Source organism: Ochotona curzoniae, unplaced genomic scaffold (assembly GCF_017591425.1).
Source record: "Ochotona curzoniae isolate NIBS_2020 unplaced genomic scaffold, NIBS_Ocur_1.0 contig_2318, whole genome shotgun sequence".
NCBI classification, from domain to species: Eukaryota; Metazoa; Chordata; class Mammalia; order Lagomorpha; family Ochotonidae; genus Ochotona; species Ochotona curzoniae.
Genome location: NW_024465419.1, coordinates 11,396,668 through 11,422,620, shown reverse-complemented (window position 1 = coordinate 11,422,620; position 25,953 = coordinate 11,396,668). Strand labels below are relative to the sequence as shown.

The following is a 25,953-nucleotide window of genomic DNA, read 5'->3' as shown; positions in this document are numbered from 1 at the left end:
GAGCAGAACCTGAGCACACACAGGGGCATGTAAGGCAGACACCATGGCAGCAGGGCAGGGTCACTCACTCTGAGAAGGAGGCACACTGTTTTGCTTGGTGTTTGACTTGGATTTATCTGTCTCTGGCACTTGGGAAGAACTCTTGTCAGAATCATTTGTTGATAAGCTAACAGATGGCTCGGCAGAAACAGCAGGTGGAAGAGTCTTGATAGGCTACATTGAAACAAACTTATCTCAGGTTAGTTGTAAAATTTTCAAATAAAATAGTGATATCAAGAAAATTGTTCAGTAGCAAGTAAATAAACAGTTTCCAAGTGATTTAGTAAAGTACTGCAACTCATGTCTGCCCTCTATTGACAAAGCAAAGCAAACACTACTACAATGGGACCACAGCCTGGGACAAAATGGAGGCAGGTATAGGTGTATTTTTGTTATTTTAAAAATTTGTTTATTTTTCTTAAAGATTTATTTATTTTTATTGGAAAGGCAGATATACTGAGGAGAAACTGAGCCAATCTGAAGCCAGGAGTCTCTTCCAGGTCTCCCATGCAGGTGCAGGGTCCCAAGGCTTTCGGCCGCCCTTGACTGCTTTCCCAGGGAGCTGGATGGGAAATGGGGCTGCCTGGATTGGAACTGACGCCTATATGGGATGCAAGGCGAGGACTTTAGCTGCTAGGCTACTGTGCTGGGCTCCAAATTAGTTTATTTTTGATTTATTTAATTTGCTTATCTTGAAAGCACTTATTTTTATTAGAATGACAGTTATAGGAAGTTGGAGAGAGGAAGATCTTCCATCTGATTATTTACTATCTAAGCAGCCGCATCAGCCAGAGCTGAGCCAATCCGAAGCCAGAAGCCAGGAGCCAGGAGCTTCTTTTGCGACTCCCACGTGGGTACAGGGCCCCAAGACTTTGGGCCATCCTCCACTGCTTTCCCAGGCCACAAGCAGGGAGATGGATAGGAACTGGTACCCATATGGAATACTGACGTGTTCAAGGCGAGGACTTTGGCTGCTAGGCTACCATGCAGGGTCCGATTTATTTCAATTTTAATTTATTTAATTTTATTGGAAAGTCAGATATACAGAGAGAATGCAAGATGAGGACTTTAGCCGCTAGGTTACCATGCTGGGCCTGTTGTTTTTTTTAAGAGCTATTTACAGAGAAGGAGAGACAAATGAAGATCCTCTGTCCATTGGTTCATTCAAATTATGTAAAGCTGATGTGAAGCCAGGAGCTTCTTCCAGGTCTCCCACTTGGGTGTCAAGTGCCCAAGGCTGTGAGCCACCTCTGCCATCTTCCCAGGCTGTAGGCAGGAAGCTGGATGCAAAGCGGAACAGTCAGGATGTGAAGTGGCACCCACATGGCATGCCAGCACTAGGAGCTGGAGCATCTTCTTGATGATTACATCAGCTTTAGCAATGCGATTTTCACAGTCTTTTATATTCCTCTATTAGAAATGGCATAATTTTATATTTGTCAAGGATTCAACGACTTTGTTTATTCCTTATTGGATTAGAAACTTATTTTTTCTTTCTTTTTTTTAAAGATTTATTTATTTATTGGAAAGTCAGATATACAGAGAGGAGGAGAGACAGAGAGGATGATCCTCCATTCCATGTTTCACTCTCCAAGTGAGCACAACGGTTGGTGATGTGCCGATCCAAAGCCGGGAGCCAGGAACCTCCTCCAGGTCTCCTACGTGGGTGCAGGGTCCCAAAGCTTTGGGCCGTCCTCGACTGACTGCTTTCCCAGGCCACAGGCAGGGAGCTGGATGGGAAGTGGAGCTGCTGGACTAGAATTGGCGCCCATATGGGATCCTGGTGCGTTCAACGTGAGGACTGTAGCTGCTAGGCCACTGCGCCAGGCCCTAGAAACTTGTTTCTCAAACTTTAGTTTCATTTGAAAGGCAGATTCACACACAGATTTTCCATCTCCCCAGTGGCCGCAAAGGTTGGAACTGAGTTGATGTGAAGCTAGAGCCAGAAGCTTCTTCTGGGTTTCCCATGTGGGTGCATCATCCTAAGGCTTTTACCTCAAAATTAGCTTAGAGAATCAAAAACATCAAATCCGAAGTTATGATGAAAGTTTTGCTCTTATGAGACCTGCTGCAAGCTGTTTCACTCAACATGTAAACTTCACTAAGGCAAGGCAGACACATTTTGTTGTGCTCTCCGTCGCATTCAAGTCCCACAAATAGTTGGGGTACACACAGGGTTCACAGCACATTTGGAATAAAAAAAATCAACAAATTATGCAACTCTAACAAATTTTAATGATATGTTTACCTATTCCTCTGCGGCACTGGCCCATACTTCCTGTAAAATGATCCCTGTAACACACCACTAGCCTGCAGCAAAGCTACATAATGATAAACTAATCAAAGGAAGATCTGTGCCCTTCATGTCTCTTTCTAACTCTGACATTCAAATAAACAAATCTTAACCAAAACCACAAAATTTCAAACAAATGGTACTTTGGGGAGGCTGAACTGTCACATCATTCACATGCCTTAGGGAAAATAAAACCATTCCAATTTTTCTAAGCCATCTATCTTTTACATGTGCAGATTCTTAGTCATATATATGTGTATATATATGTATAAACATAATCTTACATATATTCTGATTTCTTCCCCTCCACTCATTCATTTTCTAGATGTTTGCAATCTAAGCATACTTTTCTTGTTTCACTGATTCAAGGACTTTCATCTTTTCACTTAAAGTAAGCATTTGGTAGCTTTGTTTTGGCACGTTAGAATTGCTGTATCATTACTCTTGCTCTCAAGGGTACGGAACACAAGTACGACAGTCAATTTGTCAGGAGAGCCCAAACGATTAACACATGGCTAATGTTTGCAGTGTAGACAGGACGGAGAAAGAGACGAGGCTCACTGTTCTTGGCAAGATGGCACAGAATGACACTTCATGACACCACTCAGAAGGAGCCCAACTTAAAGCTTAGCTAGCGCTTACTTCAGGAGTTCCCCAACACATATGTTTAAACCTAACTCATCATATGGAGCTGAATGGCAGCAAGCAAAATGATGGACAAAGGCCAATACCATATAGTGGCACTGAGTTCACTAATAAATGACTTGACATGTCACTTCTCTAGCCTCATTTACAGGAATCCTTTCTCTTGGGGGTGTCTAGTAGTATAACAGGTGTATTTAAAATACTTAGTACTGGGATCCGGCGGCATGGCCTAGCGGCAAAAGTCCTCGCCTTGAACGCACTGGAATCCCATATGGGCGCTGGTTCTAATCCTGGCAGCTCCACTTTCCATCCAGCTCCCTGCCTGTGGCCTGGGAAAGCAGTCGAGGATGGCCCAAAGCTTTGGGACCCTGCACCTGCTTGGAAGACCCGGAAGAGGCTCCTGGCTTTGGATTGGCATAGCATTGGCCGTTGTGCTCACTTGGGGAGTGAATCATCAGATGGAAGATCTTCTTCTCTGTCACTCCTCCTTTCTATATATCTGACTTTCCAATAAATAAATAAATCTTAAAAAAAAAAAAAGATTAAAAAAAAAATACTTAGTACATTGAGACTGGCATCCCACTTAGGTGCTGGTTGAAGTCCCGGCTGCTCCACTTCTGATTCAGCTTCCTGCCAATGTGCCTGAGAAAAAGCAGATGGCAAGTCCCTGGGCCCCTGCACTCAAGCAGAGACCCAGAGAAAGTTCCTGGCTCTGGACCAAGCCAGCTCCGCCCACTGGGGAGTGAACCAGCACATGGAAGATCTCTCTGCGTTTCAAAAAAACCTAAAAAAATAAAATGCTTAGCACAGTCCCAGCTGAGATGCTTGTTAAGAATTACCTGGCTGTTTTTGAGGAGTACTTCAGGTGCATCACTAGTGCTTATGGTCTTTGAGGAAAAAGCTTTTTCCTGTTTCGGACGGGATTTCGAGGTATTCACTGGAAGCTCTTCTCTGATTTCTTTTTCTAATTCTTCTGTGTCCTGCACATGAATGTGTTAGAAAATACAAATGATCTGCTTTAGTTATTAAAAGTTATTACTGTCCCAAGGAGGAAATAATTGCATCTTAGAAGTTGTCGACAAGTTAAAAAGCATATAAAATAATAATTACTCAAAGATTGAGAACACATACATGTACAATGGAATACACATTTACTATTTCCTGCTTTCTCCAAGAAATTGCCAATGGAAAGCAAAAAACAAAACAACCCGACAACGGTGGAAATGCCACCACAGCATCCTACATAGACACTGCTTCATGTCCTGGTGCTCCACTTCTGACCAGCTGCCTGCTAACATGCCTGGGAAAGCAGCACAATGCGGCCAGAGAGGTCCTGCCACCCACATGGGAAATCCAGATGAAGCCTGTGGCCTAGTGCTTTCGGCTGGAGCCATCTGAGGAGTGAACCAGCAGATGGAAGGTCTGTCTCTTCCTCTCTGTAACTCTCTGAGAATAAATGAACCTTAAATTAACACCTCCCCCATAAAAACTATTCTAATTAAATAAACTAAAATACAATAAATTAAACTAGCATATCTGATATTAAAAAAAAAGTTTTATTACTATCTATGTGGAAGACCCAGACTGAGCCCCAGGCCCCAAGCTTCAGCTGGCCCCATCCTAGCTGTCATGGGCGTTTGGAGAGTGAACCAGAACACAGACAATTCTGTTTGTCTTTGTCTCACATATGCATGCATGTACATGCTGCCTTTGAAATAAATAATCTTTTACAAGTACATAATAGGGCTCAATTGGCTAATCCTATGCCCTGCAAGAGCTGGGATCCCATTTGGGTGCTAGTTCATGTCCCAGCTGCTCCACTTCCCATATAGGTCCCTGTTTGTGGCTGGGATAGCAGGGGAGGATGAACCAAAGCTATGGGACCCTGCATCCATGTGGCAAACCAGGAAGAAGCTCCTGGCTCCTGGATACAGATTGGCTCTGCTCTGGCCATTGTGGACATTTTAGGGAATGAACCAGTAGATTGAATCTCTCTCTCTCTGTCTCTCCTTCTCTCTTGTAAATCTGCCTTTCCAGTAAAAATAAATTTTGATATAAGAAAAAAGTTTATAATGAACTAATCATGCTTGACCTAAGATTTTAAAGTAGCGTTTTGCTTAATGACTTCTCCAAGCAAGGAATGTTTGTACGTAAGTGCAATTGTTATATACAGTAGGTTGACACGTTAGAAAGGCTCAGACAGGGAGTTCCAATCTTGGCTTTGTCACTGTCCAGCTGTATATGCAGGGCCAAATCAATAGTTATTTTGAGACTTAATTTCTTCAATTACAAAATAAATTTATCTGTATGATTATCTTCCTCCTCCTCCTTCTTTTAAAGAAATTTATTTATTTACCAGAGATTCACTGCTTCACTCCCCAAGTGGCCCAAATGTCTGGTTGGGTGAGCCCAGACAGGAACCTGAAACGTGACCCAGTCTTCCACAGGGGTGGGAAGAACCCAAACACTTGGTACCTCCCGCTGCTTTCCCAGGAGCTGGATCAGAAGTGGAGCAGCTGGCTTTATCATCTATGCCACAACAGTGGCCCCCAAAACAGCATGTTTGACTTCTTTACTAAAATCTAATTTTATCCCATATAGCTGAGACCAAAGAAAATGTATGTTGGATGCAAAGGGTTTTTTCTGATGGTTAGAAGCCTTAGTTTCTCTCTCTCTCTAAAATTTATTTATTTTTATTGGAAAGTCAGATATACAGAAGAGACAGAGAGGAAGATCTTCTGACTGATGATTCACTCCCCAAGTGGCCACAATGCCTGGAGCTGAGCTGATCTGTTGCCAGGAGCCCAGAACCTCCTCTGGGTATCCCATGTGGGTGCAGGGTCCCATGACTTTGGACTGTCCTGTATGGCTTTACCAGGCCACAAGCAGGGAGCTGGACAGGAAGTGGGGCAGCTGGGACTAGAACTGGCAACCATATGGGATCCTGGCATGGAAAATAAGGACTTTAGCTGGTAGGCTATTGTGCCACGCCCCCCCCCCCTTTTGACCTCTAGTTAAAGGAAATTACCAGTAAACTGAGAGGCAAGAGTATTTATTATATGACTGTTTGTTTGTTTTAAAATACTGTAAAATTTACTTAAAAGCTAGGGAAATCAGGGTCTGGTGTGACAGCCACTGTAGCTATCTAGGGAGCGAACGAGCACACGGAAGACCTGTGTTACCTTCTCGCCCTGTAAGATCTGCCTTTCAAATAAAAATAAATCCTTAATTATCTATTTCTTTTAAAGGTGAGAAAATCATAGACACCTGAGCCATCCACAGTCACTGCTAAGGGAGAGGTGGCAGAGTGATGTATCTACCTTCTGTCCTATATCCCGTGTCCGCGGGAAGAGCGAGCTCCCTTCCACATAGCCAGACTAACTGGGAACCTGGAAATGGGAGTGGTTCCACGATGCCATCCCCAGGACCCACACACCTGGTCTTTCTAATCACTCAATTTATAAAATACTGTACTTCCCTTTTCATTTCATTATTACATAATCAAGAATGCATTTGAATAATTTGGAATTTTATTTATTTTTAGATTTTGGCTATAGCCATTAGTTTTTAGAGAACAATTTTAAATTACAGTATATTATCTAAATGAACATTATTTTTAAAATGCTTTAACGCTGACACCTCCTTCTCCCTCTCATTTGAGACACCCAACATCGTTTCCTCATATTGCCAGCTGCAGGTATGGAAGGCTTGCTGTTGATATTTTACCTGTGCAGGAGAGTTCTCTTCACCTTGCTTCTTCTTTTTCTTTTTTTTCTTTTTAGATTTCCCAGATGGAAGAGCTCCCTCTCCCTTTTCTTTATCATCATCTGAAATCTGATGTGAAAAACAAATTTAAAGTGAATCACGTCAAGTTTCTATTATTCAGAATTAATATCACCACTACATTGTCTTTATCCCTTAAAATGTAAATTAAGACTTAAAACATAACAAAACAGACCAAAACTTGCACATTCAAAACACAATGAAGGAGCCAGATTTGGGTACTGCCACTTCCTGCAATGCCAGCATCCCATTTGAGCTCTAGTTTGAATCCTGACTGCTCTATTTTCAATCTGGCTCCCTCCTAATGTACCTGGGAAAGCTGGTCCCAGTCTTGGGATTACGCTACCCACATAGGACACCAGGGTGCAGATTCAGGCTCCTAGTTTTGGTGTGGCCCAGCCCTGGCAACTGTGGTCAAATGGAGAATGAACCTGATGGTTCACTCTACCTTGATTACATAACCCATATTTTAGGGGGCTGGGCTGCAGCCACTGCTTGTGGCACTAGCTGGATATAGTCCTGGCTGATCCATTTCTGTTCCAGCCCCTTGGTAATGCACTTGGGAAAGCAGCAGAGATGGCCTTGGATCCTGTACCCACATGAGAGATTCTGAGGAAGCTTCTGGCTCCTGCTTTGGCTGTCCGGCTCCAGCAGTTGGAAGATCTACAACACTAGTCCCTATGTCCTGCCTTGGTCCATCCTGTCATTTTCCCAGGCCATCAGCGAGGAGCTGGAATCACAAGTGGAGCATTTGCAATAGGGATGCTGGCATTGCAAGTGCTGGCTTAACTGGCTATACCAACAGCAGTCCTACAGTCTTTCCTTCTTCACAAATTTATTTATAAGAAAGGCAGAGTGGCAGAAAGAGACAGAGAGATAGAGGGAGAGACAGAGAAACAGAGATAGGTATCTTACATTTGCTGGTTCGCTTCCCAAATGCCCACAACTGCCAGGTGTAGGCCAGGCTGAAGCCAGAGGAAGCAAGCAACTCATCTGAGTATCCTAAGTGGTTGGCAGGGGCTGTCTTCCTATTTCCAGATGCGTCAGAAGTTGGATTGGAAGTAGACAAGCTGGGACTGGAACTGGCATTCTGATACGGGAAGAAGCTTAACTCAAAGCATCAAAATGTGGACCCCTTAAAAAATTCTGGCTACAGTTACTGGCTATTTAACTTTGATAATTGTGCCTGGGGAAATTCAGTGTAAAAACAGATGTATGGTTATATATTTACTAAAAGTTCAACATTTATTTCAGTGACAGTTGTATGTTAAGGGGTCGTACCAGGAAATTTATTTAGGCCCAATCTACACTCTTTTCTCCCTTCAACTTTCACATGTTCCTTTTAATTTTTGTGTTTTTAAAGATTTATTTTTATTATTTTTTTATTGGAAAGGCGGATATACAGAGAGGAGAGACAGAGAGGAAGATCTTCCGTCCAATGATTCACTCCCCAAGTGAGCGCAACGGCCGATACTATGCCGATCCGAAGCCAGGAGCCTCTTCCGGGTCTCCCATGCGGGTGCAGGGTCCCAAAGCTTTGGGCCATCCTCGACTGCTTTCCCAGGCCACAGGCAGGGAGCTGGATGGGAAGCGGGGCTGCCGGGATTAGAACTGGCGCCCATATGGGATCCCGGGCGTGCAAGGTGAGGACCTTAACCACTTGCGCCACCGCGCCGGGCCCTCCTTTTAATTTTTAAAAACGATTTATTTATTTATTTTAATGGAAATCAGATCCACAGAGAGGAGGAGACACGGAAAAGATCTTCTGAAGCCAGGAGCTCGAAGCTCCTTCCAGGTCTCCCACGCAGGTACAGGATCCCAAGGCCCTGGGCCATTTTTTGACCATTCTCCTAGGGCATAAGCAGGGAGCTAGATGGAAATTGGAGCAGCTGGGATTAGAACTGGTGCCTATATGGGATTCCGGCCTGTGAAAGGACTGGATTTTAGCCACTGGACTACCATGCCGGACCCAGTTTTCACATGTTCTTTTGATTGTTTCTCCATTTGCCTACCCTCCTTGGACCCACCCCTCTCTTTGGTATCTAAACACTCTGTAATTCAGCCCAATGCTAATTTTTCAAGCAAGACTCATGTTTGTATCACCAATGGCTGTGTGTAGCAATTCAGTAGCTTATTCAGAGTATTTGACCTTTTGCTATTTTGCTACCTACACCAAAATGTCATTTACCATTACAGTACAAATAACCCTCCCCAACAAACCCTGAATATGCTGCCATCTATGACCTCACCTACATGCCTATCCAGACTTCAAAACAAACAACTCGTTCTGACTAGTTTTTATTCCTTCATTCACTCAACTTACTGCAATGTGGCTTCTCACCGTTCCAACATACCATAGGGCAAATGCAGCACTACTTTTCAGGCCTAACAACCTTAGATTGGCCATGCACTCTCAATGCTGTTGACTGCTGTCTCTCTTGGCATTCTACCAGCCGCAGGCTCCATCACCCAGAACCCTCCTCCCTCAGCCTCCTTCATTAACAAACCCCTCCACTCACCTTTTGATCATCAGGAACTGCCTCTTGGGACTTCAGAAGTGAAGCTCTTTCTTCATCTACCCAGTTCCCCCATTCTTCTGCTGGTGCATTCCAATCAGAGCTGGGATCAGCAGAGGACAGACCATCTAAAATTTAACAGTGCCAATTAGGTATCTTATTATTTCTGCCATACTCTAAAATATAAGAACTTAAAACTCTGTAAAGCTAAGGTAAATTTTAGACTTTTGCTTTTCTTTTCCTGAGTACATTACAAAAACTAGGAAAAAACCAACAGCATGATAACAATCATCCTCCAAATTTTGCTGGCCATATGCTTAGCTAAATAACTTTTAAGATACTCCAGGAAATTTATTAGCCACCTAATTTTACTCTCCCTATTCTTTTAGCAGTTCCTGAATTTGTATTTTGGATTCCTTTCCCTATTTTCCAGTTGGTCTAGAACTGGTAATTTTTTGGCCCTTATTATCACATTTTTGTGATAACAAATTCATTTTCTTGGTTACAGAAATCTTGCAGTAATACCAGTATTATATTTCAATCACTATCAAGAGCTTCCTAGTTTCTTCTTCTTTTTTTTTTTTAAAGATGTATTTATATTTATTGGAAAGGCAGACATACAGAGAGTAGGAAAGACAGAGAGGAAGATGTTTCATCTGATGATTTACTCCCTAAGCAGCTGTAATGGCTGGAGTTGAGCCAATCTGAAGCCAGGAACCAGGAGCTGCTTATGAGTCTCCCACATGGGTACAGGGTCCCAAGGCTTAGGGCTGTCCTTGACTGTTTTCCGAGGCCACCAGCATTAGAACAGGTGCCTATATTGGATCCTGGCGTGTTCAAGGTGAGGACGTTAGCCACTAGGCTACTTACTGTGTCATGCCTGCTCCAATCTCTTAAAACCTTTAATTAAATATCATTTGCAATCTTACCACCAATTAATGACTATTTTTGCATTTTGATGTGTTATTTTAAGAAATGCATACATTTACATGTCCATATACGGAATTTTAAAAAAGGATTTATTTTTATTGGAAAGGCAGATTAGATTTATGGAGAAGCAGACATAAAGATCCTCCATCTGCTGGTTCATTCAGCAAGTGAGCTGCTAGGCCACCATACCAGGCCCTCCTAGTTTTTAAAATAGATTTTATTCCAGATTTCCAAGTTATTTTAATCCTTTTTTTACACTCTTGGAGCTACTAATTTCTTTCAAAACTTCTCTGTAATGCTATCAATTTATTCTAAAAGAAAAAAAACATTCTTGGGCTTTGTACTAGATAAATAAGCAGATCTCCAAATCAGTACTTCTCTCCTGATTCCACGAATCACATCTTCCCATACACTCCTGTAATATCTGCTTACACAGTCAGGTTTAATTTTACACTTGCTTAAGATGACAGAGCCTGGGCTTTATTTTCATATGGAAGATCTGTTGTTCTAACAATTCTTGGCTAAAATCCTCCAACCATTTTCTATTAACCCCTAATGCTACTGTGATGTAATATTCAGTTATTTCAAAGACTCCCGTTTCTGAACTTTTAATTGCACTGATCTATCCCTGGGGTAGTGCCATACGTAATTTAACACTATAATACATTTTAGCATCTAGAACAGGGGTAGAAAACATTTGGATCATTGATCAGGTAAGGGCCATGAGGCCATTGTGTCTGGTTCCGCCAAGCAACTATACATGGGACCTGAAATTCAATAAGCCCACAGCAGGCTAAATTTTTAAGCTGATAATTTTGTATGGCCCATAAATGGTATTATAGTATCTGAACTGTCCTTGGCAGAAAAAAGGTTTCCCACTAGTGATAAATCAGCCTTTTTTTGTTATTCATTTTTACATATGAATTCTTATTTTTGTTAAAGGGGAGGTATATTGATGCAGCTTTATCAAAACTTAAACATTCATGCTTTGTAAGAATATACAGAAGATGTGTGCAGGGGGGAAAAGAAAACAAAATTCCACAATATAATCTTACAATTTATACAAAGTATAGCAGTATGCATATACTTAAAAAAATTTTTTTTTTGTTAAATTTCCCTTTTATTGTTCATTTTCCAAGTAAGTATATTTTTAATAGTGGAAATAAAATACTATGCACTACAATTTGAACTCAGCAGGTACCAGAGATACAGAAATGAGTCAGACAAAACTCTTCCCATATCCAGGTCATAGAATGCTTACTGCAGAGAATGCTGGGCCACAAATATGTATACATTTATAGTAAGATTTATTTGAAAGGCAGAGTTGGCAGGCGGGACAGAACAAGAGAAGCAATTCTAACTATTCATTTAATAAATGCCCACAATGGTCAGAACTGGTTTGGAAATCCACCCTGGTTTCCCCTGTGGTTGCAGAGTTCTGAACATCTTGGCTATATTCCATTGTTTTCCAGGCACATTAACAGGGAGATGGATAAAAAGTAGAACAGCCTGGACTCACTGACACAAAGGATGTCAGCTTACCAGGCTGTGCCACAATACAGATCCTTCTTAATATCCTTAAAATCATTTATTTTGGCCTGACAAGACAACCACAGGAAGGACTCAAAATTCAATAAATCCACAGCAGATTAAATTTTACATTGATAATTTTTTATGGCCTCTGAATGATGTTATAAATATCCACATGGCTCTTGGCAGAATTAAGGTTCCCCAAAGAAGACAGTGGCTAAGAACAAAATAAAGAAGGGGCTGTTGAAACAAGAAAAGAAGCTAAACCAATATTATAGGATGAAGATTAAGCCAAGAATCGATACTGAGGAGAACAGCACAGAACAAGTTATCACACATGTAAAATAGAGTACAAAAAAACCTAGTTCCTTCCATATTTTTCTAGACTCATTCTCAGGAACAGGATCCCAAGTCAGCATCACGTAACATTATCACAAAGGTTAAAAGCAAGGGGTTAGACTAACAGGACATGTGAATGTTGTTCCACTTCTTTAGTATAATGTGATTTTAGTTACGTTGCTTAGTTTTTTTTTAAGATTCATTTTTATTGGAAAGTCAGATATAAAGAGAGGAGGAGAGACGGAGAAAGATCTTCCGTCTACTGATCACCCTCCAAGTGGTCGCAACGGTCAGAGCCTAGTTGATCTGAAGCCAGGAGCCCAGTTCCTGTTCCAGGTCTCCCACGTGGGTGCAGGATCCCAAGGCTTTGGGCCATCCTGGACTGCTTTCCCAGGCCACAAGCAGGGAGCTGGATGGGAAGCAGGGCTACCAGGACACACATCGGCATCCATATGGGATGCCAGTGAGTGCAAGGCAAGGACTTTAGCTGCTAGGCTACCACGCACGGTCCAAGTTGCTTATTCTCAATGGGATAAATGTGAATGTCAAAGGACTACTAGGGGCCCGGTGCAGTAGGTTAGTGGCTAAAGTCCTTGCTTTGCAATGGTTTTGATTGGCTTAGCTGTGGCCATTGTGGACACTTCAGGAGTGAACAGTGGATGTGAAATCTTTTTCTCTGTAAATCTTACTTTCCAATTAAAAAAATTACATACATAAAAATAAATCAGTTCATAGCAATGCAGTAACTGCTCACTTAAGGTAGGTTTTTGAAAATTTTTTTGGTAGATAAACCACTATTTTTTCTTTTTTTAAAGATTTATTTATTTTTATTGCAAAATCAGATATACAGAGAGGAGGAGACAGAGAGGAAGATCTTCCGTCCAATGGTTCACTCCCCAAGTGACTGCAATGGCCAGTGCTGTGCTGATCCGAAGCCAGGAGCCAGGAACTTACTTACTCCAGGTCTCCCATGTTGGTGCAGGGTCCCAAAGATTTGGGCGATCTTCGACTGCCTTACCAGGCCACTAGCAGGGAGCTGGATGGGAAGCAGGGCCACCCAGATTAGAACCGGCGCCCATATGGGATCCTGGCACTTTCAAGACAGGGACTTTAGCCATTAGGCCTCGACGCTGGGCCCAACCACTATTTTTCCTTACAACACATTCCAAATATGTGTACACACAGGCCGTGATTTATTCATTTACTTTCTATGTGAAAGGCAGATTTAACAGAAAGAGGAGGAGATACAGAGAGGAAGATCTTTCATCCACTGGTTCACTCCCTATGGGCCCACAAATGCCTGGAGTTGAGCTTATCCGAAGCCAGGAGCTTCTTCTGGGTCTCCCATCCATATTCAGGGTTACAAGGCTTTGGGCCGTCCTCTACTGCTTTCCCAGGCCACAAGCAGGGAACGGGATGGGAAGTGGAGTTGTTGGGACATGAATGAGTGCCCATATGGGATCCTGGTGCATGAAAGGTGAGGAATTAGCCATAAGGTCACTGTGCTAGGCTCGGTGCTTAAAAATTTTATTATCTATAATATTAAAGCCATTTTCAAGCTATGAGTCTATATGATTACAATCAATTTGTAAAGATTTTATTTTTTATTTAAAGGCGGATATACAGAGAGGAAGATCTTCCATCCAATGATTCACTCCCCAAGTGAGCGCAATGGCTGATGCTATGCTGATCTGAAGCCAGGAGCCTCTTCCGGGTCTCCCACACAGGTGTAGGGTCCCAAGCTTTGGCCCAGGCCACAGGCAGGGAGCTGGATGGGAAGCGGGGCCATCGGGATTAGAACCGGCGCCCATATGGGATCCCGGGCATGCAAGGTGAGCACCTTAACCACTGTGCCATCGCGCTGGGCCCTACAAATTTATTTTTTAGTCATCCCAAAAGGACAAACATCATGTTCTCTCTATAAGGCAACCTCGATGCAAAGTGTAAGATCAACAGCCCTTCTAATACTGTTTTCATTGCATTTCTTGGGTTTGGATATTTTTATTTTCATTTTTCAAAATAGTTTATTTTCTCTTATTGAACTCTTCACTGACTCACAGGTTATACAGTAGCATTAACCTCTCCAAGAAGGTTTTTTATTTTCTTTTTCATTGCTTCATTGGCACAATACTCATTCAGTAATATGTTATTTAACCTCATGTCATTGTGAATTCTCTAACTTTGTTTAGTTTTTTAATTTGGTAAGGCAGATAAATAGAGAGGAGGGAAACAGAGAAAAAGATCATCTGTCCACTGGTTCACCCCCTAAGGGGCCACAATGGCCAGAGCTGAGGTGAACTGAAGCCAGTAGTCAGAAGCTTCTTCCAGGCCTCCCATGTAGGTGCAGGGTCCCAAGGCTTAAGCAGGGTGCTAAATCGGAAATCAAAGCAGCTGGGATACAAACTGGCACCCATATGGGATCCCGGTGCATGCAAGCTGGGACTTTAGTCACTAAGCTACCATATCAGGCCCTAACTTTATTCTTGTTGTCGATCTGTTTTATGGATTTTCATTTAGGGGAATATATAGTAACTGTGCATTAGATATTATCATATCCAGATGTGAAGATACAATGCAGTATGCATCTCTACTTCCAAATCAAAGATGAACTCCCAACGAAACTGTTAAGTATGTCTTAACAATAGGATGCTGGATTCTCTGCCAGTGATGTCAGGATACACTTTCACAGCAGAATGATGGACTTTTGAATGCTTATGAGGCACTACAGTATTGTAATAATATAGGGAAAATCAGCACTCAGTGAATATTATGTATAAGGTCATATTCCAAGTGGTTTGTAAATACTAGTTGACTCAATCCTTTCAAAAACTCTATGGAAAAAGAAATTATTTTATGGACAAAGAAACTGAGGTATAGAACAATCATGTAAGTTGGATAATGGTAAAGACCAGGAAGCTAAAACTGAAGCCCATGTCTGTCCTCCAAGCCTATGCTGTTAGTCATTTCACTAGGATATAGCCCATTCAGAACTCCGAGTATGTCAAGAAACATTTTATATTTCATAGGTTACAATGACATTGCTCATTTAGGATCAAGATCAATTAAAGTCCAGAACCTGACTTTAAAAACAGGATCTCAATCTCATGCCTATTCAAGAACTTGGGCGTAGTGCATGTCTCTGTGTGAGTTAATAATGTGGCTATTTCATACCAGAGGGAGAGAGCTGGTGCTGTGGCATACTGAGGTAAAGCCTCAGCCAGCAGTGCCATATCACATACGGGTCCTGGTCAAACCTGGTTTGCTCCACTTGCGATCCAGTTCCCTGCCAATATTTCTGAGAAAGCAGTCACTGGTCCCTGCATCTGTGCGGGGGACCCAGTAGAAGTTCCTGGCTCCTGGTTTTGGCCTGACCTAGTCCCAACCATGGGAACTATGTGGGGAGTGAACCAGCAAAGAGAGCCCTGTCTCTCATTCTCTCTGTGTAACTTTGCCTTTCAAATAAACAAACCTAAATAAATAATCACCCAAAGAACACTATATTAATTATTATCTAAATGTAAAGCTACAATTTTGTGGACTAATCTAAAAAAAAAAAAAATCATGTACTGTAGAAATTGAAAACAATTCTATGACAACCCTACCCCAAAAAAAAGTCCCATTAAAAATTGTAATACAAAAAATAAAACCTCAGCAAAAATAGGTTACACAGAAGCTCAATTAGTTAAAGAGACTCCTCAATGGTATTTTGCATAGCTAATTATTCTTTCACAGCACAGATTATATTTTTCATACCTTTGTAGCACCTTGAATTTTAGGTTGTCATGTACAAGTAGGCTTCGTGTTTACAGAGTGAAATGTTACAACTGCCTACAACAGTAAACAGGACAGATTATCTGCTCCATTTAACCCTCAATCAATACAGATTCCAAGATAAGTGACCAAGTCTATGACACCCAGAGCTATACTTGAGGAACAGGACAGATTCCCTTGCAAACTTCCCTGGTCTCCAGCCAGCAGGGAAGGCCCCGTCCTAGGCTAGCTTTCCACTTTCATCTCCCTCATCTGTAAGACTTGTGCCCTGTGACTGTCATCATTACCAAGGCTGTACCAGGTTAAGGGTTCAGAGCATCACATCTGGATCAGACCAGCAAGATTCAATCCCAACCTTCCACCTCTAGCTGGTGCCCGAGCAAATGTTAGATAAGTTTTCTTTACCTCAATTTCCTGATATGCACTGGGATACCATGTGGGAGCTGGTTCTGTATCCTGGCTGTTCCACTTCCCATCCAGCTCCCTGCTTGTGGCCTGGAAAAGCAGTGGAGGACGGCCCAAGGCCTTGGGACCCTGTACCTGTGTGGGAGACCCAGAAGGAGCTCCTGGCTTCAGATCAGCTCAATTCCTGTCGTCATGGCTACCTGGGGAGTGAACCAGTGGACAGAAGATCTCTCTCTCTCTTTTTTGTATTTATTTATTTAGTTAGTATTTTATTTTTATTGCAAAGTCTGATACACAGAGATGATGAGAGAGAGAGAGAGAGGAAGATCCTCCATCTACTCCATCTACTGAATCACTCCCGAAGCATCCACAACGGCTGGTGCTGCGCCAATATGAAGCCAGGAGCCAGGAACGTCTTCAACTATTTTGGGGTCAAATACACAATGCTAGAGAATCTCATAGGGCAATAAACAAATAGTGCAAGATGCGCCCAGTACAGTAGCTTCAGATCAGCTTGGCTCTGGCCACTGTGACTACCTGCGGATGAATCAGTGAACAGAAGAGTTTCCTCTCTGTTCCCTGCCCCTGCCCCGTATATCTGACTTTCCAACAATAAACAAATAAATAAATAAATAAAAAGAAACAGTGGATGATGTATAAAAATTCAGAAGAGTCAATTCTGAGATGGGGGGGGGGGAAAGCCTACATATAGACAGATATGCAGGTCATCTATTTAAGGCATCATATGCTAACTATTGAAATAAAAGCTTGTGTGAACCTTCTGAATGTCCTTTCCTTCTTTCATTATTACTGTTTAATGATTATAGTAGACATTTAAAGTAACACATCCTTCTTGTGCTTCACATTTAACCAACATGGTAAAAATACTTCAGGACAGCTGCACCTACAGACATCAACTACATGATTATTTCCTTCCCAAATACCTTCTTTCAGATATGGTTCAAGGTAGAACTTATTCTCCTCCTATTCTGTCTACTGCTCCTTGGGCAAGATCTGCTGCCTCATGGTCAGGTCCAGTGCCCTCTTGATGCGAAACATCCTGTCATTATAAAGGTTCTCAGGGAGCCTCCTGATGGCTTCTTTCACATCTTCATCCTCGTACGTTGTATCATTTCGCATTAACCCCAGTTTGTTGAATCCTGCAGCACTGTAATACCACTTCCAAATGCCCTTCAGCCATCAGCCTAAAGTTGCAATAGCAGCTTGGCCAGCCATGTTTACCTGAGAACCTCCTTCCTTTATTTAAAAACAAACAACAACAAACAAAAAAACCACTTGCCTTTACGTTTCCCATGCTCCTACCTGAAACTAGGCTAAGAGAGTGGCTTTCTATCAGTACAAAAATGTGCCCGTACCACAAATTCAATCTTTCCTGTATATTCTATTCACTATATTACACTAAAAGCAGAACAAACTGAACATTTAAAATGAAAACTAACAAAAAATACTGCAGAGCAATTAGAATTAATTAAATATGCAATAACTACATTTCAAGCAGTACATTTAGTGTTAAATGTAAATTTCACAATGACTTTTACAAGCATGAAATTAGCATTAAAGTTAAAACAAAGCATGAATTCAGGTGTGAGAAGGAAAATTCTAAAAAACAGAAAACAAAACCAAAATTGCTAATTTTTAAAAGGACATACTTAACCCAGACCATTCATCGTCGACATAGGGTTGATTACGGCTAATATCCCACTGATAATCAGAAGCAGCAGACTGAGGACCTGGCTCAGCGGCTGACCCTTAAACAAAAAACAAATGCAATAAAATTCAAAAAAAAATTTCCTAACGATGTTTTAACAATATTTTTATACTTTGCACATGGAGACCTTATTTTTAAAATTTTTCCTGAAAGGAAAATTCAGATATTAGAAAGTGTTAAATTAAAAGGAAAAGGAGAATTGAGGGTAATTTTAGATTAAGTATAATAATCATCTAATTTATTGATCAGAAGTATATTTTTCTCTCCATTATATTTTGTCTTTCACAATATAGACTTCTAATCATTTAGCTATAAATTTTTAAGAAGTGAGATTTTCTTCTTAAAAAAATCAAGCACAAAAGAAGTCCCCATTATTTATCATTTTAGTCCTGGATGTTTCAGGGTGTAACTAGAAGCTCTGAAGCCTGAGAGACAGGACTACAGAATGTCTGAGTCAGCTAACGCCTTCTGGCTAAGCAGAGCTAGCTAGACAGGTCAGCATCCAGAGAGGTGAGGCAGAGAGAAGCCAGAGACAAACGTTGCTGGAGGTGCATTTAAAGAAAACAGAACATTACCTTCCAAGCTTTGTTTTTGTTATTTCTGTTTTATTTTGGAGGGGCGGGGTAAAGAGATCTCATGAGTTCCTTAGTAATACAAAAGCAGTGGTGGCCTACTACGTAGAAGCTAGCAACAAATTTGAAAGGAATTCTTTCAGGATCATAAGTTAATGGGCTCCACATCATAAACCCTTGCTCTACTGCCACGTTCATTTCAGAATGCAAATGTAAGCCAGTGGTTCTCCATCACAGTTACTGAACTTCTATGTCTAAGTCCTTAACTGATACATATTCACTTCGAATTCACAATCGCTGACATGGTTAAGAAAACACCTACTACTATAAAAGGCTTAAATACAATTACTTCTTCACATCTGAATTCTAATTCCCATTTCTGCTTGGTTATTATAATTGACCACATTAACATTCCACTAAAGTAACTGATATATACACCAAACAGTTAATATTGTTTTGGTGTAAATTCTAACAAACAGAGCAACCCTATAAAACTTAGAAGAAAAACAGCATCTGTGCTATACAAAATTACAAGAGGAAAGCAATTAATCTGGACCTATGGAACTAATATATATACTGCATGAGATCAGGGTTTGGCAAACTGCAATCTGCAGGTCAATTCCAACCATTTCATTTTTGTATGGTTCATGAACTAAAAGTAATTTTTCAGAACCAGACCCAAATATTTGCTTATGTATCATCTTTGGCTGCTTTCCACTGGCAGAGTTGTGAAGCTACACGAGACAATGTGTCCTATAAAGCTGAAAGCATTTACCATCTGGCTGTTTATAGAAAGTTTGCTGACTCTTATTCCAGGCTAGTGATTCTAGACATGGTGGAAATATAGTGATTACTGGATCCATGAATTCCAATGTGAACCACCAGTACATCAAAGTATTCAACATTTATGTAATATTTGTTAAGTAGATATACCAGGGTCTTCAATAAATTCATGGGAAGTGCACACTATGCAAAAACTACAAATTTCGATTTTTTTTCCACCAAAATGAGAGATCATAAGTTAAATCTATTTTTCCATGAACTTTCTGAAGTACCTTTGTTACTTCTGTATGTTTATTAAAAGGCATACTATTTAAGTAATTCCAAAATGACAATGGTTCACAGTTGCATTTTTAAAATATATATTCAAGGTAGAATTATCACAAAGGTTCATATAACCTGAAAGAGTTAGCTATAAACTAATGGTGAATAGAAATGTCAGATTGCAACTAGCAATATGATCAGAATATATGAAAGACTATCCATCAGTTATTGCATACCAATATATTCCTCTTCCCTACGAAAAGCGCTTCATCACTTGTATATAAACATCCAGGTTTCCCTGTCTTTTTCTTTTTAAAAGGTTTCTGCTACTCTTTGATAGCAGTACTTGATTCTGATTGTTTTTCAAATAACAAGCACTACAATTAATTTAAACAGATTTTTTTTTTTGTTAACTAAATGAAAGACTGTTTTTCACATACCAGAAACAGCAGAGTTAAGTGTGAGAGATGCAAAAGAAGCAGAATTCTGTTCAGAAGTATTCATCCCCCTATCCACACTAGACCAAGCAGCTGTTAAAATAAAGAACGTCACTTGGAACCTTCAACTTGCAATGAAACTCATACAAATTTAAACTATGGCAACAAATTTAGAGATAAATTTAGAAATCAGAACCACAATAGTAATAGCTACTACATACTGCATATCTATTATGTGACTGGGTCCTCACGCATTTCTAACCCTTACAGCAACCTTACAGTTAGTACTTCAGCAGTTAAATGACTTGCTGATAGCTAGGAAATAGCTGAGCCATGACTGGAATTCAAGTCAGTTTCTAAAATTTATACTCTTCATTTCACCAAGGCACTAAATAACTAGATGGATTTAGGCATTTAACTTAACACTTGACATTCATTCTTTATAATGAACTCTTACAACAATTTAAATATCAGATACATACAAGTAACTAAGCTTAATGTCCACAGAAAGTTTGGCTCAACTGGTGCATATTCATTTTTTCTACTATACAATTTTTTTTATATTTTCAAGAAATTTCTTATATGAATACAGCTGTGTGCAATACTAAATTTTGTTGAGTGGCAGGCTACATATACAACTATGCTCCTGAAGGATTTTATTAGTGACATCACAGCCTCATTTTAGTTGGTATAAGCACACTGATGTTCACACATGCTAGAAATAACCTAGTTATACGTAAACCAATTTTCCCCAATGCTAAATGATACGTAGCTGTTATTTCTAAATTCATGGTTGTATTATACAGAACATACACTTCCATGAAAGTAGTAATACCTTTTTCTTCAGAATAACTAAATGCAAGTTTAACATATATCATATTCCCATATGATTTCAATAAAGGTCCTAATCCATACAGGCAGGGAATTCAAATCTGCTGCTTAATTTTATCTGTAGCAATATTGAGCAAATACAATGCAATCTCTGACCTACTCATGAAATGCTAGGTAACTTTTATAAGTAAACTGTAGACGTCAGATAATAGTTCCTAACATTATTCCATAACATTATGCTAGTTATTTAATTAAATATGTCAGAATGCTTTATAGCACAGGAATGTGTTCTCTTCTCTGCTGAACACGAGGTTAAGAATTTATTGAGTGTCCTTACAAATATTTTTTATATTGCTACCTATGGGGATATGGCAGGAGGAGGAGGAGACACTAAGCTTAAGAACAATCTTAGCAAATTTAGAGTTTGCTTGTTGAGAGTTTTTTTTAAAGATGGAAGAAGCTACTTTTTTTTTCTGTTTAAAGCTAACAAAAATACTTGCAAAAAAGCACAGCAGAAAAAAAAACATAACGTGTAATGCACAATTATAATCTGATTACAAAAAACCACAATAAAAGGGGCCATTAGACAAATAGCAGGGAGTTGCTACTGTGGCTCAACAGGCTATTCCTTCATTTTCAAGTACCAGTATTCCATATGGGCGCTGGTTCACGTCCTGGCTCTCCACTTCCCATCCAGCTCCTTGCTTATGGCATGGTACATTGGAAGGAGGATGGTCCAAGTGCTTGGGACCCGTCACCCATATGGGAGAAGCAGAAAAAGCTCCTGGCTCCTGGCTTTAGCTCAGCTCAGCACTGGCTATTGCAGCCATTTGGAGAGTAATTCAGTGAATGGAAGACATTTCTCTCTGTTCTTCCCCTTTCCCTATAAATCTGCCTTTCAAAAAAAAAAAGACAAATGACAAAGAACATAAAGAATTAAAAAATAAATAGATGGCCTGGTGTGATGTCTTAGTGGCAAAAGTCCTCGCCTTGCATTTGCCAGGATTCCATATCTGTGCACCCGTTCATGTCCTGGCTGCTCCATTTCCCATCTATTTACTTGCTTGTGTCCTGGGAAGGCAGTGGAGAATGAGCCAAAGCCTTGGGACCCTGCACCCTTGTGGGAGACCCAGAGAAGACTTCCGGCTCCTGAAAGGCTCATCTCAAGCTCTTGTGGCCACTTGGGGAGTGAACAAGTGGATGGAAGATCTTTGTCTCCCTTCCTCTCTATAAATCCGACTTTCCAATAAAAATAAAACAAATCTTAAAAATAAAGAAAAATACATAGAATTCGGGACTGACGTTTTGTGTAAAGCTGATTCTTATAATGCCAGCGTCCCACATATGTTCTGTTCGAAATTCTGACTGTCCCACTTCTGATCCAGTTAATGGCCTGGAAAAAGCTGCAGAAGACTACCCAAGTGCTTTGGCCTATACCACCCGTGATGCGGGAGATATAGATGAAATTCTTGGTTTGAGCTTGGCCCAATCGCGGCTGCTATGGCCACCTGGGAAGTGAATCAGCAGATGGAAGATCACTCTCTGTAATGCTTTCAAATAAAAAAAAAATCTTAAAAAACAACAAAAGAACCCACAACCAAACCAAACCAACAGTAACAATAACAAAAACCTTCATAAACAACAACAAGTTGTGGAGAAATATTCAAACTCAACAGTGACTCTAAAAAAGTTAATCAAAATGTATCTAATTAGAAGATGTTTCTTGAAAAACTAAGCCTTCACCACCTCAGTAAACTTTTTTTTTTAAACAAATGGGCACTTATACTGATGTTAAGATTATAAGATAGAGTAACTCTGATAGAAAATACTGAGTGAAGAGCACAGTAATATCAATATTCACATTTCTTTTACTCTAAAATCACTCCCAAGAATTCATCCTGAAGGAACAACACAGAATGAAATACTTAATGTGAGCCTTATTTACAATGGGTAAAAAGTTACTTATCTATATAGTTAAGTAAATCACGCTGTACTTATATAATACTCATTAAATGTGCAACAGGTATTAAATGAATTTAATGAAAATATTTATGTTACAATGTTAAGTGAGCAGAAAAAAAAGCATAGTTAATTTGGGTTATTTGAACAACAAAAAAACTAAACTGTACATGGGGAAGAGGAGACCATAAAGAAATACAAAAACTTACAGTGGTTACCACAAGCTGGCATAAGGTCAATGCGGTTTTCCCACATTTAACATGGGTTTCTTTTCTATAACATATACACGTGAAGATAGCTGACAACAGAAATAAGCTTCTCAGCTATTAAAATTCAGGGGGACAACTCAACTACACATAGGCATTTTGCTGACTGTAAAATATCCTAACAAGGATGATGTAACCTGTACTTACATTTGCTACTTATTTATCACACAGCAATTGTACCAGTTTGTTATACTGATAATTAAATGTAATGAAGCATATGAAAACACTAGATACCGATTAGGAGATAAATGTTATTCACTTTAGTTCTCAATTTGTTCCATGCAAAAGATCTCTGATGAGCTCATTATTAGGATTATATCTTTATGGCACTACTAACTTGGTATTCATGAATTTGTTTTTTCATTCCTGTAATATTCACCAGATATTATGTACCAGATTAGCAATTTTAAAGGAACTTCAAAAAAATTTTTCTTACACTTCTTACCAATGCCAGAAAATATTGAACGTTCACTCCAGTTCCTTCCCCAGTCTTTTCCATTTGTACTGTTATCTCCAGGGTCCTGATTCCAAGCAGATGGCTCAGCTTTCCTCTTGCCTGCAGTAGCAGATGGAACAGAATTCCACTTCTCCTCACCTGCACTCATCTGTGAGGAAAGTTTTACAGACTTTTCATTCCAGCCTCCTCCATTGACAGTGAGGTTTTCATTCAACCCTGAAGAAACTTAAAGAAGAAGAAGAAAAAAAACCATGAAAAATCAGGTACATGATAGCTTATTAAATGGATGTCTTTAAGTTTCTATAATTGCTCATCTTATACATCTCACTCACTCCTCCCCACCATTGTCTTTTAAGTAGCTTGAACTTGATAAATAAGAATTTTAAAGTGACATGATCAGCACAAATGCCTTTTAATTTAAAAACTAAAGGTTTGAATGTAACATACACACCAATGATATTTTTAATAGAACGACTTGCTCAAAGGAAGTACAACAAAGCAAACAGAAAAATGATACATATTCTGGTATACTCAGAATACTCACCCACTAAAAATATAAACATCTCTCCTTAGATAGATGTTCTTTCCTTTAATATTTACACATTATATTATGTATAAAGCAATGGTTCTAAAACTTGGCAGCACATTAAAATCCATTGAGAAATTTCTTAAAAACAAACTGATTTGAAAAAAACAAAAAACCAGACTGATTCTTAAGTTCAGAATCAGTTAAAATCAAGACTCGAACTGGAGCTAGGACTTCATGTGTACTCACTGCAGACTCAGACATAGGCATGTGTGCACACATGGACACAATCCCTCTTAATTAGCCATCCATGTTTTCACATGCCTTTGGTGACTATAACGTATAGTCATGGTTGAGAACCAAGGCTTCATACTTTCAGTGCACGCCCAATTTGAGAAGGTGTTTTTTTCATTTCTGAATTTTTGTTCCACAACACATTTCTCTTCTAGCCAGGCAAACTAGTCTGCTTAATTCAATCATTTTCATGAATGAATAATCAAAATCTATTTTCTATTTTGTGAAGTATTGAATAACTTCAGACCATAGCTCATTTATTGTGAAACACTTGATATTGTTAAGAAATTAATTCTCAAAATTATAGAAACTAAGGTCTTTTTCTTTCTATACAAGTTAAAGTCTTTTATCCCATATTAAACCTGCATTCAACAAAGATCGTTCTCAATTTGCTTAAGTGATAAAAATAAGAATTCAATTTACATGTTGCTCTCATATATGGGGGGAAAAACTAGAACATACCAAAGATTGTGAGAAGTGGGAGTGATCTTTTTTTAAAATTTATTTTCCAAAACTCTCTGGATTGTGATTATGTTATTTTAGTAATTAAAAATAATTTTAAGCCTTTTCCTTCCTTTTGCATCATTCATGTGAGAAAAGAGACATGTATGTAAGTTTCTATTTTGATGGGCCTTCACTTTAAGTTACATGTAATTTCTCTCACCCTGAAGTGTGGAATCTCCTTTTCCAGACTTAAAGTTGCTAACTTGAACATTTAGATGAGAATCACCTGGTTGAAATAGAAATAAAATTTATTTAACACTAAATAGGCCACTATGCACATTAAATTAGGAGTAACATACAAATTATTTTTTTACTTATTATCCTCCATAAATTGCTTCTTTCAGTGTTGAACTCTTACACTGGAAGCCAATTTTACAACACATTTCGCATGTCCAAAGAATTGAGTTCTCTAGTTACCATATTCTTATTAATCAGCTAAAAAGCCAATTAAGGACCTGGACAACTGCCCAGATATAAATCGAGTTTGCTATTCTGTAATGGTAAATAAGAATCTGTTCAGTAGGACCTGGAGAATTAGGCTCTGTAATTGGATTCAACTTTGCCACCTCTCAACAACACCAGCTGCCTTTTCAACAATCCTGGAAGCAAACACATCAACTTCAGTACTGTTTTGGTATTTGGAACCAGGACTTAGGAAATATGGCAAGAGGTGAGACTACATGTTATAACACGAGAATACTATTTCTGACGCTAAAAAGCATAAATGACCACAATGTATCAAAAAACCAGCATGACATAGCAGTGTGCTAGCAAGGAAGGCATGCACAAGACAGTGAAACAGGGTCACCAACAAAAATACTTAAGCACAGCTAACAAGTGACAGCGAAAATGAGTAAGAAGTCATTGATTAATCATGGCAATAAATTACAAGTTACCAAGCAAAAAGTAAAAAGTAATAAGGCTAAGTGGTTTCAAAATAACTGAGTGATGGGGAGGTGGGAAAGTCATTAGAAAAGGAGGAAAGACGATAAGCCAATTTCTTGAGGCATACTGAGTAGACTGTTTTCTCTGGGATAAAAAATGATGGCACTGCAAAAAGCTACCAAGAGGCCACCAGCAACG

The 25,953-nt window shown here is 39.7% G+C and overlaps 1 protein-coding gene across 7 annotated transcripts in view; it reads right to left on the bottom strand.

The window, feature by feature from the left end:
- MTDH (metadherin) overlaps positions 1–25,953 on the bottom strand; it is a 57,840-nt gene that overhangs the window by 3,392 nt on the left and 28,495 nt on the right. For 2 of the 7 annotated variants that reach the window (XM_040972622.1, XM_040972626.1), the window contains 7 exons: positions 23,535–23,771; positions 20,037–20,126; positions 17,922–18,020; positions 9,280–9,404; positions 6,704–6,811; positions 3,817–3,957; positions 69–213 (listed from right to left, as the gene is read on the bottom strand). In XM_040972622.1, coding sequence (XP_040828556.1) covers positions 69–213; positions 3,817–3,957; positions 6,704–6,811; positions 9,280–9,404; positions 17,922–18,020; positions 20,037–20,126; positions 23,535–23,771 — 945 coding nt within the window. Of the gene's footprint in view, positions 1–68; positions 214–3,816; positions 3,958–6,703; positions 6,812–9,279; positions 9,405–17,921; positions 18,021–20,036; positions 20,127–23,534; positions 23,772–25,030; positions 25,097–25,953 lie in introns of all 7 variants that reach the window. The other 5 variants (XM_040972621.1, XM_040972623.1, XM_040972625.1 and 2 more) reach the window with 5 other exon arrangements.